The sequence below is a fragment of the Salmo salar genome, chromosome 26 (genome assembly GCF_965601325.2).
Source record: "Salmo salar chromosome 26, fSalSal1, whole genome shotgun sequence".
Classification (NCBI taxonomy): domain Eukaryota; kingdom Metazoa; phylum Chordata; class Actinopteri; order Salmoniformes; family Salmonidae; genus Salmo; species Salmo salar.
The window spans coordinates 32,873,983-32,890,421 of record NC_138316.1 but is presented as its reverse complement, the minus strand read 5'-3'; the positions used below and the strand labels follow the sequence as shown (position 1 = coordinate 32,890,421).

At 45.9% G+C, this 16,439-nt stretch overlaps 1 protein-coding gene across 1 annotated transcript in view; it reads left to right on the top strand.

Moving 5' to 3' along the window:
* The first annotated feature begins 200 nt into the window (after positions 1-200).
* Positions 201-16,439, top strand: part of LOC106587669 (transient receptor potential cation channel, subfamily M, member 7) — a 111,473-nt gene continuing 95,234 nt past the window's right edge. Inside the window, exon 1 of the mRNA XM_045708037.2 lies at positions 201-713. Within this exon, the coding sequence (XP_045563993.1) occupies positions 711-713 (3 nt within the window). The 5' untranslated portion in view covers positions 201-710. The remainder of the gene's footprint in view (positions 714-16,439) is intronic.

The following is a 16,439-nucleotide window of genomic DNA, read 5'->3' as shown; positions in this document are numbered from 1 at the left end:
AAGAGGGAGTGGGAGGAAGGCCTGGGAAGAGGGAGTGGGAGGAAGGCCTGGGAAGAGGGAGTGGGAGGAAGGCCTGGGAAGAGGGAGTGGGAGAGCGAGAATAGCAGGGAAAGGGACCGACAGGGAGGGGGAGAGATCAAATTTGGACAGTACAGTAAAGAGGGAGAACGAGTTAGAGGTGGCTTTTTGTACTGTTGCAAAATGTTATTTTTTGGGGTTCATCTGTGGAGTTCGTCATGTTTCAGCCTGTTGTAGCTTATTACTGGTGACTTGCCACTTCTTGCCTACATACCAGTCAGATTGAGAATGAGAAGTATGTAGCTCTACCACATTGACCTAGAAACCTGTTTACAGTACACGCTTACGCCTGTTGCATAATATACTTATCCAAACACTCATCCCATAGCAATACACTTTAATATCAATGCGGGTATTAATCAATCAAATAATAGATACATATTCTGGTATTTGACCTCCCCGTCATGTGACGTGCTCAGTGCTCCGGGGCTGACTCAGCTGGCTTCTTCATGCAGCGGCGTCAGTTCGGAGTCGCACAATTATGAAAAAGCAACCTTCCGCTGGAGCTGCAGCTAGGGCAGATTTCACCAGCGACAACTGGACTTTCCTTCCAAGGCTAACAGAAAGGAACACCGCCGATAGATGGATAAAGGCATCGGAGAAGCTCTTCCTGAGTCTCAACGGTGAAGAGAATGGTACGAGATCCAACCAAAGTGCTTTTCTGTCCAGTAGAATGGGGGCTTCTAGAATGTCAGGTCGGAGGATCGAGCGAGTCGAGGAGGGAGATATGAATGAGTAGTTGGCAGTTATTTACATGCTGCTTGGTTGTCAAGAAGATCATGATCAGTTGGTATTGCGTACTTGTGTTTAACTATCTAGAATAACGGTGGATATGGTTCAGTGGATAGCCAGTACCACCGACATCTGGGTAAAACATCTGGGCACCTTTGCATTGGTAGTAAAAAGGCATCGGCAGAACGTTCGCTGAAATGCAAACTGCGGCTGGCTGAGTCTAGCGATGCCGCGGCTAGGTAGTTGAGCTAGCTAACGTTCGCATTACCATCCATCCACAATGGCGTTAGATGCTAACTAGTGAGCCAGCTCCAGTTAGCTCTGTCCGCCAATGGACTTGAGTACAAAGCGATGTGACTTGCAAGGCCATGCCAACTCGTGCGTGCACTCGTGCGATGACTTGACAAAGTTGGATTCCAAGAAAAGGGATGGAGATGACATTGTCCCCGCGAGACAGTACTGGGACCCAAAATTCAAGGCTTGCCTTTATCAGTCTTGACTAACTAGCAAATTAGCCTGCTAGTTTTCATTTTGCGTAAACTATCAGAGATTGTGTCGCTAACTCATGGTATTGTTGTCTTTGCTATGGCAAGTTGTCATTAAACAATAGCTTACCCAGCTTCATTAGCTGACGAATTTCTGTCTTTGATTCCCCTCGGGGGTTCCTCAGACAGGATTGTCCATCATCTAGCTAGCTAACCACCACTGACTAGCATAGTTAAGCTATATATAATGGTTTGAAGCTTCTGATCACCTTGTCATCAGACCGCTAAAAGTCAGTTGAAAACACACCAAACTTTTTAAAGGCATCTCTCTTGAAGAGTTGCAGGCTACATCGGGCCACTGTCAAGTCGCCGCCGGTTCGCGGTTTGGCCAGACAGACAGCATGTGGTGTCACTAATTGTGCGCGGTGGTCTGGTTGTCATGCTGCTGTGTGTGATGGTTTGTTGTAGTCCCCATGTGTTCACTGTCCAGCGGTTTACCAGGCCAGATAAATGCATGTCGGCTACAGGATATAGAACGGACACCAGCAAATGGTCCCCCGATATAATAGAACATCATTTAATTAAACAATAGAACCACATAAGTCCTACTTCCATCTGTTTTAGACTAAAGGGGATCATTAGACCACGCATCATTTTTTGCAAGTGTCAAAGGCCTTTATACAGCTCTGTCCATTCTGAACATATACTGAACAAAAATATAAATTCAACATGTAAAGTGTTGGTCCCATGTTTCATGAGCTGAAATAGAAGATCCCAGAAATGTTCCATACACAAAAGCTTATTTTTCTAAAATGTGTTTACATCCCTGTTAGTGAGCATTTCTCCTTTGCCAAGATAATCCATCTACTTGACAGGTGTGGCATATCAAGGTGCTGATTAAACAGCAAGATCATTACACAGGTGCACCTTGTGCTGGGGACAATAAAAGGCCACTCTAAAATGTGCAGTTTTGTCACACAACACAATGCCACAGATGTTTTGAGGGAGTGTGCAATTGGCACGCTGACTGCAGGAATGTCCACCAGAGCTGTTTCCAGAGAATTGAATGTAAATTTCGCTACCATAAACTGCCTCCGTCGTTTTAGAGAATTTGGCAGTACTTCCAACCAGCCACACAACTGCAGACCACGTGTATGGCATCGTGTGGGCGAGCGGTTTGCTGATGTCAACGTTGTGAACAGAGTGCCCCATGGTGGCGGTGGGGTTATGGTATGGGCAGGCATAAGCTACGGAAAACGACACAATTGGATTTTATTCGATGGCAATTTGAATGCACAGATACTGTGATGAGATCCTGAGGCCCATTGGTGTGCCATTCATCTGCTGCCATCATGTTTCAGCATGATAATGCACAGCCCCATGTCGCAAGGATCTGTACAGAATTCTTGGAAGTTGAAATTGTCCCAGTTCACCCATGGCCTGCATACTCACCAGACATGTCACCCGTTGAGCATGTTTGGGATGCTTTGGATCGCCGTGTACGACAGCGTGTTCCAGTTCTTCGCACAGCCATTGAATAGGAGTGGGACAACATTCCACAGGCCACAATCAACAGCCTGATCAACACAATGCGAATGAGATGTGTCGCGCTGCATGAGGCAAATAGTGGTCAGATATTGACTGGTTTTCTGATCCACGCCCCTACCTTTTTTAAAAAGGTATCTGTGTCCTACAGATGCATATCTGTATTCCCAGTCATGTGAAATCCATAGATTAGGGCCTAATACATGTATTTCAATTGACTGATATCTTTATATGAACTGTAACTCAGTGAAATCTTTGTTGCGTTTATTTTTGTTCAGTATAATTTCAGTAAGGAGGACTTGATGGTGGTGGCCGTGGGTTGAATACTGGGTGTAGGAAAACCAGTCCTGTCTGAACCTGTAATTTCCTTGATGGAGTGAGTGAATGGCGCTGGAGGAGATGGCCGCCGTTTTACGGTCTCCTAACCAATTGTGCTATTATGTGTTTTTTTTCTCGCGATATTTGTAACTTATTTTGTACATAATGTTTCTGCAACCGTATCTTACGGCAGAAAAGAGCTTCTGGATATCAGGACAGCGATCACTCACCTCGGATTAGACAATGATTTTTTTTCAACAACAACAGCAGCAAGCAGGACTCACACGATATTCTCCAACACCCCACAGGGCAGACATCCCAATTATTCACAAAAGGAAGCGACGCAGAGGAAGAAGTGCCGGATGCCTCGTCCGGACCCGCAGAAGGCAACTAGGAAAGCTGCCGTTACGTCAATATTACTCGCCAACGTGCAATCATTGGACAATAAACTAGACAAGGTACGATCACGAATATCCTACCAACAGACATCAAAAACTGTAATGTGCTATGTTTCACGGAATCGTGGCTGAATGACGACATGGATATTCAGCTAGCGGGATACACGCTGCACCGGCAGGATAGAACAGCACACTCCGGTAAGACGAGGGGGGGCGGTCTGTGCATATTTGTAAACAACAGCTGGTGCATGGAATCTAAGGAAGTCTCTAGATTTTGCTCGCCTGAAGTAGAGTATATTGTGATAAATTGCAGGCCACACTACTTGCCTAGAGAGTTCTCAGCTATACTTTTCATGGCTGTTTATTTACCACCACAGACAGATGCCGGCACTAAGACCGCACTCAGTCAGCTGTATAAGGAAATAAGCAAACAGGAAACCACTCACCCAGAGGTGGCGCTCCTAGTGGCCGGAGACTTTAATGCAGGGAAACTTAAGTCAGTTCTGCCAAATCTCTATCAACATATTAAATGTGCAAAAAATTCTAGATCACCTGTCCTCCACACACAGAGACGCGTACAAAGCTCTCCCTCGCCCTCCATTTGGTAAATCCGACCACAACTCTATCCTCCTGATTCCTGCTTACAAGCAAATATGAAAGCAGGAAGCACCAGTGACTCGGTCTATAAAAAAATTATCAGATGAAGCAGATGCTAAACTACAGGACTGTTTTGCTATCACAGACTGGAACATGTTCCGGGATTCTTCCGATGACGTTGAGGAGTACACCACATCAGTCACTGGCTTTATCAATAAGTGCATTGAGGACGTCGTCCCCACAGTGACTGTACGTACATACCCCAACCAGAAGCTATGGATTACAGGCAACATTCGCACTGAGCTAAAGGGTAGAGCTGCCGCTTTCAAGGTATGGGACTCTAACCCGGAAGCTTACAAGAAATACCGCTATGCCCTGCGACGAACCATCAAACAGGCAAATCGTCAATACAGGGCTAAGATTGAATCATACTACACCGGCTCCGACGCTCGTCGGATGTGGCAGGGCTTGCAAACTATTACAGACTACAAAGGGAAGCACAGCCGCGAGCTGCCCAGTGACACGAGCCTACCAGACGAGCTAAATCACTTCTATGCTCGCTTCGAGGCAAGCAACACTGAGGCATGCATGAGAGCATCAGCTGTTCCAGACGACTGTGTGATCACGCTCTCCGTAGCCGACGTAAGACCTTTAAACAGGTCAACATTCACAAGGCTGCGGGCCAGATGGATTACCAGGACGTGTGCTCCGGGCATGTGCTGACCAACTGGCAGGTGTCTTCACTGACATTTTCAACATGTCCCTGATTGAGTCTGTAATACCAACATGCTTCAAGCAGACCACCATAGTCCCTGTGCCCAAGAACACAAAGGCAACCTGCCTAAATGACTCCAGACCCGTAGCACTCACGTCCGTAGCCATGAAGTGCTTTGAAAGGCTGGTAATGGCTCACATCAACACCATTATCCCAGAAACCCTAGACCCAATCCAATTAACAGATCCACAGATGATGCAATCTCTATTGCACTCCACACTGCCCTTTCCCACCTGGACAGAAGGAACACCGATGTGAGAATGCTATTCATTGACTACAGCTCAGCGTTCAACACCATAGTACCCTCAAAGCTCATCACTAAGCTAAGGAACCGGGGACTAAACACCTCCCTCTGCAACTGGATCCTAGACTTCCTGACGGGCCGCCCCCAGGTGGTGTGAGTAGGTAGCAACACATCTGCCACAGGTGCGTGCTCAGTCCCCTCCTGTACCTGTTCACCCACGACTGCATGGCCAGGCACGAGTCCAACACCATCATTAAGTTTGCTGACGACACAAGTGGTAGGCCTGATCACGACAACGACGAAACAGCCTATAGGGAGGAGGTCAGAGACCTGGCCGGATGGTGCCAGAATAACAACCTATCCCTCAACGTAACCAAGACTAAGGAGATGATTGTGGACTACAGGAAAAGGAGCACCAAGCATGTCCCCATTCTCATCGACGGGGCTGTAGTGGAGCAGGTTGAGCGCTTCAAATTCCTTGGTGTCCATATCAACAACAAATTAGAATGGTTCATACACACCAAGACAGTCGTGAAGAGGGCACGACAAAGCCTATTTCCCCCTCAGGAAACTAAAAAGATTTGGCATGGGTCCTGAGATACTCAAAAGGTTCTACAGCTGCAACATCGAGAGCATCCTGACCGGTTGCATCACTTCCTGGTACGGCAATTGCTCGGCCTCCAACCGCAAGGCACTACAGAGGGTAGTGCGTACGGCCCAGTACATCACCGGGGCCAAGCCTCCTGCCATCCAGGACCTCTACACCAGGCGGTGTCAGAGGAAGGCCCTGAAAATTGTCAAAGACACCAGCCACCCCAGTCATAGACTGTTCTCTCTACTACCGCATGGCAAGCGGTACCGGAGTGCCAAGTCTAGGACAAAAAGGCTTCTCAACAGTTTTTACCCCCAAGCCATAAGACTCCTGAACAGCTAACCAAATGGTTACCCGGACTATTTGCATTGTGTGCCCTCCCCCTGCTATTCTCTGTTTATCTCATATACATAGTCACTTTAACTATACATTCATGTACATACTACCTCAATTGGCCCGACCAACCAGTGCTCCCACACATTGGCTAACCGGGCTATCTGCATTGTGTCCCACCCACCACCCGCCAACCCCTCTTTTTACGCTACTGCTACTCTCTGTTCATCATATATGCATAGTCACGTTAACCATACCCACATGTACATACTACCTCAATAAGCCTGACTAACCGGTGTCTGTATATAGCCTTGCTACTCTTATAGTCAAATGTCTTTTTACTGTTTTATTTCTTTACTTACCTACACACACACACACCTTTTTTTCCCGCACTATTGCTTAGAGCCTGTAAGTAAGCATTTCACTGTAATGTCTACACCTGTTGTATTCGGCGCATGTGACAAACTTTGATTTGAATGTTATCATTTGTGTTCTGTCGAAGTTCTTCCTCCCTCTGCATCAGATGCAGGTTGTTGTAATGCTACTCCTTGTTAGTGTAATGGTCACAGAAGGTTCATGAATAATTCATTAGAATTACCTATTATGATGCATTGCTATCACTTTTTGCAAGACCTCTAGGTGCCTCTTAATTGGAACTATTTTCCCTATAAAATATACTACTTAGTAGTACACTATATAGGGAATATGGTGCCATTGGGTCACAGCCCTAGATTGTGGACATCAACCATGGGTTTTCTGTCAAACTTTCCCAGAAGAACCTGTTTCTGCAATAAGTTTTGGCCAGGGCAGGTGTTGTGAAACTGCTCCTTGTTTCCCTCAGTCCCTGTCCCCTTTCCGCCTGTCACATGCCTCAGCTTACAGCCACTTAGCACGCTGTAGCAGTAGGGTGGTTTACCGTAGCCCTGCTGCAGCCAGGCCAGCGCTGCAGAGATGGTCACACTTACTCAGCATGTCTCCAAGATCGGCCAACCTGATTAAAAAAAAAAAACTCGCTGATCTACAAATCATTTTGCATCCCAAATAAACAAGTTTAAAATGTATGGGATCTGGACTACAGAATCTGCACAGTAACTTGTGTAGGGCAAGCCCCCTGGAATGCCCCCCCTGACTGTCAGTTTGCTAGAGGGCTCATCATGGACCAAAGGAGACTACTGCTGTATAGGAGTCTGGCCTGTTCTATATACAGTAAGCTATAGACTGTTATCACACACATTGTTCCAGTGCATGCAAAGCGTGAGAGTAGTGACACAGTTTAGTAGTGAAGGCGGCAGTGTTCTTGTGAAGTAGCATCACTAGCTGTCCTCCTCCTGTTCTACCTTATTCACTCTGAGAGAAGAGTCTCTTCTATTACACTACTATGCCTACAAGGGCTCCCTGGGAGTGTGAACTGAAGGCTCGTCACACTGCTGTCCCGTTACTTTTCACATGGCTCCACACTTGGCTTAGTTTCAAGTTCAAGTTTTATTAGTCACATGGACAGGTACAGTGAAATGCTTAACTTGCAAGCCCTACCCAACAGTGCAGTATTCAATATCAAAATAGTATCACTAATAGGAATAAATAAATGGAAGAATGTAAGTTATATACAGGGTCAATGCCAGTACCACATTTACAATGTGCAGGAATACTGGAGTAGTTAAGGTTGATATGTACATGTAGGCAGGGATCAGGAGAAAGTGACTGGTAGCAGGTTTAATAATAATAGTAAACAATATGGCAGCTGTATAATGGTGTGTGTGTGTGTGTGTGTGCTAGAGTGTCAGTGTATGTGTGATAGGTGAATATACACGTAAACAGGAGTAATAGTGACCAGTAGCAGGATAAATATACAGTACCAGTCAAAAGTTTGGACACACCTACTCATTCGAGGGTTTTTCTTTATTTTTACTATTTTCTACACTGTAGAATAATAGTGAAGACACTACCTGGATTTCTGCATAAATCTGACATAGTCACAACAATAAACACAGTGTGCTTAAACTAATAAAACACAAATTATTGTATTTGTCTTATATTGAATACATAATTTAAACTTTCACATTGTAGGTTGGAAAAAGTATGTGAACCCCTCGGCTAAGACTTCTCCAAAAGCTAATTGGAGTCAGGAGTCAGCTAACCTGGAGTCCAATCAATGAGACGAGATTGGAGATGTTGGTTAGAGCTGCCTTGCCCTATAAAAAACACAAAATTTGAGTTTGCTATTTACAAGAAGCATTGCTTGATGTGAACCATACCTCAAACAAAAGAGATTTCAGAAGACCTAAGTTTAAGAATTGTTGACTTGCATAAAGCTGGAAAGGGTTACAAAAGTATCTCTAAAAGCCTTGATGTTCATCAGTCCACGGTAAGACAAATTGTCTATAAATGGAGAAAGTTCAGCACTGTTGCTACTCTCCCTAGGAGTGGCCGTCCTGCATAGATGACTGCAAGAGCACAGCGCAGAATAATCAATGAGGTTAAGAATCCTAGTGTCACCTAAAGACTTACAGAAATCTCTGGAACATGCTAACATCTCTGTCGACGAGTCGACGATGCGTAAAACACTAAAGAATGGTGTTCATGGAAGGACACCATGGAAGAAGCCACTGCTGTTCAAAAAAAACATTGCTGCACGTCTGAAGTTTGCAAAAGAGCACCTGGATGTTCCACAGCGCTACTGGCAAAAGTATTCTGTGGACAGTTGAGTTGTTTGGAAGGAACACACAACACTATGTGTGGAGAAAAAAAGGCACAGCACACCAACATCAAAACCTCATCCCAACTGTAAACTATGGTGGAGGGAGCATCATGGTTTGGGGCTGTTTTGCTGCCTCAGGGCCTGGACAGCTTGCTATCATTGACAGAAAAATGAATTCCCAAGTTTATCAAGACATTTTTCAGGAGAATGAAAGGCTTATCTGTCCGCCAATTGAAGCTCAACAGAAGTTAGGTTATGCAACAGAATGGCTTGAACAGAAGGAAAATACGCTTTCTGGAGTGGCCCAGTCAGTCCTGACCTCAACCCGATTGAGATGCTGTGGCATGACCTCGAGGGCAGTTCACACCGGACATCCCAAGAATATTGCTGAACTGAAAGTTTTATAAAGAGGAATGGTCCAAAATTCCTCCTGACAGTTGTGCAGGTCTGATCCTCAACTACAGAAAATGTTTGGTTGAGGTTATTGCTGCCAAAGGAGGGTCAACCTGCTATTAAATCCAAGGGTTCACATACTTTTTCTTCCCACTGTAAGTCCTGGATGGCTGGGACCTCACCCCCAGTAATGCGCTAAGCTGTCTGTACTACCCTCTGTAAGGCCTTCCGTCTGCAGTTGCCATACTAGATGGTAATACAAGCAGTCAGGATGCTCTCCATAGTGCAGCTGGAAAAGTTCCTAAGGATCTGAGTGGCCATGCCAAATGGTTTCAACCTCCTAAGGGAGAAGAGGCGCTGCCGTGCCTTCTTCACCACTGTGCTGGTGTGAGAGGACCATGTTAAGTCCTCAGTGATGTGGACACAGAGGATCTTGACCCTCCACTGTGGATGTGGATGAGGGGTGTGCACCCGCCCCTGTTTCCTGTAGTCCACGATCAGCTCCTTGGTCTTGCTGACGTTGAGGGAGTTTAACAACATTATCATATCATGTAGCTACAGTTAATATAGATAACATTATCATGTTGTGTAGTAATAGGACTTAACATTATTATGCCATGTTGATGATTGTGGTACTTTTTGCTTTAGCTATGAGATCAGTCATAGTGACAGCCTGAATCTTATCTTTGCCAATGTCAAAGTTTATTGACCTTCATTAATGCTGCAAAATGTCAGGCAATGTCAAATAAGACGATTGGAGTTGTATTACAGCTCTGGGTCATTGAGGGCAGTAGTTTATGGTGTTTTACGAAGAGCAGTGCAGACTTTTAAGGACATGTTTATGGTATTGCCTACAGTAAATGTTGATTTATTATGAAGGGAGGAGATTGATAGTTTCCTTAGAGTAGACTCCACTGTGCAACTGTTAGGGACCGTACCACTCACTACCTACTGGTGAAGTGGGACTGTACCACTCACTACCTACTGGTGAAGTGGGACTGTACCACTCACTACCTACTGGTGAAGTGGGACCGTACCACTCACTACCTACTGGTGAAGAGGGACCGTACCACTCACTACCTACTGGTGAAGTGGGACCGTACCACTCACTACCTACTGGTGAAGAGGGACCGTACCACTCACTACCTACTGATGAAGTGGGACCGTACCACTCACTACCTACTGGTGAAGAGGGACCGTACCACTCACTACCTACTGGTGAAGTGGGACCGTACCACTCACTACCTACTGGTGAAGAGGGACCGTACCACTACCTACTGGTGAAGAGGGACCGTACCACTCACTACCTACTGGTGAAGTGGGACTGTACCACTCACTACCTACTGGTGAAGTGGGACCGTACCACTCACTACCTACTGGTGAAGTGGGACTGTACCACTCACTACCTACTGGTGAAGAGGGACCGTACCACTCACTACCTACTGGTGAAGTGGGACCGTACCACTCACTACCTACTGGTGAAGTGGGACTGTACCACTCACTACCTACTGATGAAGTGGGACCGTACCACTCACTACCTACTGGTGAAGAGGGACCGTACCACTCACTACCTACTGGTGAAGTGGGACCGTACCACTCACTACCTACTGGTGAAGTGGGACTGTACCACTCACTACCTACTGATGAAGTGGGACCGTACCACTCACTACCTACTGGTGAAGTGGGACCGTACCACTCACTACCTACTGGTGAAGAGGGACCGTACCACTCACTACCTACTGGTGAAGTGGGACCGTACCACTCACTACCTACTGGTGAAGAGGGACCGTACCACTCACTACCTACTGGTGAAGAGGGACCGTACCACTCACTACCTACTGGTGAAGTGGGACCGTACCACTCACTACCTACTGGTGAAGTGGGACCGTACCACTCACTACCTACTGATGAAGTGGGACTGTACCACTCACTACCTACTGGTGAAGTGGGACCGTACCACTCACTACCTACTGGTGAAGAGGGACCGTACCACTCACTACCTACTGGTGAAGTGGGACCGTACCACTCACTACCTACTGGTGAAGAGGGACCGTACCACTACCTACTGATGAAGAGGGACCGTACCACTCACTACCTACTGGTGAAGAGGGACCGTACCACTCACTACCTACTGGTGAAGAGGGACCGTACCACTCACTACCTACTGGTGAAGAGGGACCGTACCACTCACTACCTACTGGTGAAGAGGGACCGTACCACTCACTACCTACTGGTGAAGTGGGACCGTACCACTCACTACCTACTGGTGAAGGGGACCGTCCCCCACCGGGGGGACCGTACCACTCACTACCTACTGGTGAAGAGGGCCGTCCCCCCGGGGGGGACCGTACCACTCACTACCTACTGGTGAAGGGGACCGTACCACTCACCCTACTGGTGAAGGGGACCGTACCACTCACTACCTACTGGTGAAGAGGGACCGTACCACTCACTACCTACTGGTGAAGTGGGACCCTGTACCACTCACTACCTACTGGTGAAGAGGGACCGTACCACTCACTACCTACTGGTGAAGTGGGACCGTACCACTCACTACCTACTGGTGAAGTGGGACTATACACTGTACCACTCACTACCTACTGGTGAAGTGGGACCGTACCACTACCTACTGGTGTAGGGTGAAGTGGGACTGGTGAGAGGTCTGTCCATAATAAAGTGTTACTCTGCGTTAACAACGCTGTCAACAAGGTAGTTCCTACAGGCCCTAGTTTTGTCGTACCTGGACTACTGTCCAGTTATGTGGTCAGATGCCACAAAGAGGGACTTAAGAAAATTACAACTGGTCCAGAACAGGGCAGTACGGCTGGCCCTTAAATGTACACGGAAAGCTAATGTGTCAATCTCTCCAGGCTCAAGTCATTGGACTGGATTGATTTAAGTAGAGGAAAGATTGACTTCATCACTACTTGTATTTGTGAGAAGTATTGACATGTTGAATGCACAGTGATGTCTGTTTTAAACTACTAGTACACAGATCAGACACCCATGCATACCCCACCAGACATGCCACCAGAGGTCTCTTCAGTCCCCAAGTCCAGAACAGACTATGGGAGGAGCACAGTACTACAAAGAGCCATGACAACATGGAACTCTATTCCACATCAAGTAACTGATGCAAGCAGTAAAATTCTATAAAATAAAGATGATAATACACGTTATGGAACAGCGGGGACTGTGAAGAGAGACACACACACACACACACAATAACATACTCACTATACACACACGTACACATTGATTTTGTGTTGTGGTAGTAGAGTAGTGGCCTGAGGGCACACACTTAATGTGTTGTGAAATGTATTTTAATGTTTAAATTGAATTATAATGTACATTACTGCCTTCATGACTTGTCAGCAGCTATAGGGATCCTTAGTAAGTACAAATACTGGTGTATGTTGAAGTTGCCCCTAGACGCTAGTTTGGGGTCCGTTTTTCATTTTCTGTCCCTCACTAATGGCTAAGGTTGGGAAGGGCCTGTAAGTAAGCATTAGTTACTCTACACCTGTTGTTTACAAAGCATTTGACAAATAACATTTGATTTTCATTTGATTGGAGGAGGGAAAGCTAATCCTACATATTCATGGGGGGGAAACTTCACCCCAGCGTGTACCTACTCTCTAGGTATCCTGTTGTCTCTTGTGACATGCTAGTTACATGGGCCTATATGATAACACGTTTCGTATCTCAATTGGGTTGAGGTCGTGTGATTGTGGAAGCCAGATCATCTGATGTAGTGCTCCATCACTCTCCTTCTTGGTCAAATAGCCCTTACACAGTCTGGAGGTGTGTTGGGTCATTGTTGAAAAACAAATTATATTCCCACTAAGCGCAAACCAGATGGGATTGCGTATCGCTGCAGAATGCTGTGGTAGCCATGCTGGTTAGGTGCCTTGAATTCTAGTTCATTTGAGGTATCGGCATAATCGGTGTCCAAAAATGCCGATTACCGATTGTTATGAACTTGAAATGGGCCCTATTTAATCGGTCGACCTCTTCTCTGGCAACAGTTCTGGTGGACATTCCTGCAGTCAGCATGCCAATTGCACACTCCCTCAAACCTTGAGACATCTGTGGCATTGTGTTGTGTGACAAAACTGCACATTTTAGAGTGGCCTTTTATTGTCCCCAGCACAAGGTGAACCTGTGTAATGATTATGCTGTTTAATCAGCTTCTTGATATGCCACATTTGTCACGTAGATGGATTATCTTGGTAAAGGAGAAATGCTCACTAACAGGGACGTAAACGGATGTGTGCAAAAAATGAGAGAAATAAGCTTCTAGGATCTTTTATTTCAGCTCATGAAACATGAGACCAACACTTTACATGTTGCATTTTATATTTTTGTTCAGTGTAGTTCCCCTCCTCTGTTATCTCCTTATCTCTCCCTTGTGTGTCCACCTAATCCTTCGGTCTTTGTTTTAGTAGTAGTAGTAATATTAATAATGCCTATTTAGAGGTGAGAAAGATAGCGGTCTGTCTGTGTCTGCTACAGAGGCAAGGCCAGTGTGCAAACTACTTTACGTGAGAGGTAAGCCTATTCACCCAGCCTCTCTTAGAGGACAAAGGAAGTTGATTTGAAGCATTTTCAAATCTCTTTATTGTAAAAAAAACTAACAAAAAAACGCTGAGCATTTTTCAATCAACACTGGCCTTCTGAGGATGACTCAACACCTCTTTTACACTTCATTTTTGTTGTCATATAGCAGACACTGTTATCCAGAGCAACTTACACAAGCAATTAGGGTTAAGTACCTTGCTCAAGGGCACATCGACAGATTTTTCACCTAGTCGGCTCTGGGATTTGAATCAGCGACCTTTCAGTCACTGGTCCAATAGGCTACCTGCCTTTTACACATTCTCCTGTTTGACCCTGAACTTCTCAGCTTTGTCATGCCCCTTGCCTGGACCGCTAGCCTGGCAGGTAACAACAGTATAAACTGTCTCTTGTTATTAACACCCCAGCACCACTGTCTTCATGCTAATGTCTTCTCTCTCCCCCAGTTTATAGACTCATTATGAGTGTGAGAACAGGCTGGCTGGCCAGATGTTATCTGGAATTCTATGAGTCAGTCAGTCATGTCGGCCAGAGGAGTGAGAGAGGAGAGGTTAACTAGGGCTGCAGGCCAGGGCTGTGTGCATTTAGCCACCTTTCTCTGTCACTGCCACAGCCTGCCTACCTGGGAAACGGGTTGGAGAGTGGGTAGGAAGTTGGATGGGGAGTTGGGTGCTTCATGAAACCGACTCATGTCGTCAGAAGGTAAAGGGTCAACAGAGGGGTGTGTGTGTGTGCGGTTTATGAAGGGAAATGTGGCTGGTTAATTTCCTACAGGAAGACTAAGTGGCCAAAAAGAGCCCTTCCTCTGTTTGGCAGAGAAAGAGGGAGGGAGAGGGAGGTAGAGAGAGGGGGAGGGAGGTAGAGAGAGGGGGAGGGAGGTCGGGAGAGGGGGAGAACGAGGGAGGTCGGGAGAGGGGGAGAACAAGGGAGGTCGAGAGGGGGAGGTCGAGAGGGGAGAACGAGGTAGAGCGAGTGAGGGATGTAGAGAGAGAGAAGGAGAACTAGAGGGAGAGAGACGTGTCTGTGTTCCTGGCTGGGGCTTTAAAGTGCATCTAAATTGAGTCTTTTGTTGCCTGACATTCTCAGGTACCATGGATACAGGTCAACGGGGACCAAAGCCTCTCTAACAACCCTCTGTTAACACTATTAACCATCAAACCACCTGAATGAATGAGATGTCCTGTATTCATTATCTGAAGCATTCAAATCTTCTCCTGTTATCATAATATCACCATCCTATTGAAGATAGTTTTACCATAATGAATAGGGCTGGGAATTGCCAGGGACTCACGATACAATATTATCACGATACTTAGGTGCCGATACGATTCTATATATATTGCGATTCGATAATGTGATTTGATGTTCTAAACATATTGCTCACTATAGAGTATGTCTGCTGCAGATAGACGAGAGCATGAGAAAACGAGTTTTGATCAGTCAGGGAAATAAAAGTGCTGTAAACATGTTGACTCACTATTTAAAAAGAAGATTGAAAACAAGCTATAGGATGAAAAATCCAGGAGTTTTGGTGCAGGTACAGCCGACTAGCGCTACCTGACCCGTACAGCCGACTAGCGCTAGCTGACCCGTGCAGCCGACTAGCGCTAGCTAACCCGTACAGCCGACTAGCGCTAGCTGACCCGTGCAGCCGACTGTAGTATAAATACATATATTATACAGTACCAGTCAAAAGTTAGGACATCTACTCATTGAAGGGTTGTTCTTTATTTAAATGATTTTCTACATTCTAGAAAAGTAGTGAAGACCTCAAAACTATCAAATGACACATGGAACAATGTAGTAACCAAAAAAGTGTTAAACAAATCAAAATAGATTTGAGATTCTTCAAATTAGCCACCCTTTGCCTTGATGACCGCTTTGCTTACTCTTGGCTTTCTCTCAACCAGCTTCACCTGGAATTATTTTCCAACAGTCTTGAAGGAGTTCCCACATATGCTGAGAACTTGTTGGCTGCTTTTCCTTCACTCTGCGGTCCAACTCATCCCAAACCATCTCAATTGGGTTGAGGTCAGGTGATTGTGGAGGCCAGGTCATCTGATGCAGCACTCCATAACTCTCCTTCTTGGTCAAATAGCCCTTACACAACCTGCAGGTGTGTTGAGTCATTGTCCTGTTGGAAAACAAATGACAGTCCCACTAAGCCCAAACCAGATGGGATGGTGTATCGCTGCAGAATGCTGTGGTAGCTATGCTGGTTAAGTGTGCCTTGAATTCTAAATAAATCAGACAGTGTCACCAGAAAAGCACCCCCACATCATCACACCTCCATGCTTCACGGTGGGAACCACACATGCAGAGATCATCCGTTCACCTACTCTGCGTCTCACAAAGACACTGCAGTTGGAACCAAAAATCTAAATTTGGATTCATCAAAACAAAGGACAGATTTCCACCAGTCTAATGTCCATTGCTCATGTTTCTTGGCCCAAGCAAGTCTCTTCTTCTTATTCATGTCCTTTAGTAGTGGTTTCTTTGCAGCAATTCAACCATGAAGGCCTGATTCACACAGTCTCCTCTGAACAATTGATGTTGAGATGTGTCTGTTACTTGAACTCTGTGAACTCTGCAACTGCACTTGAAGAAACATTCAAAGTTCTTGACATTTTCCGCATTGACAGACCTTCATGTCTTAAAGTAATGATGGACTGT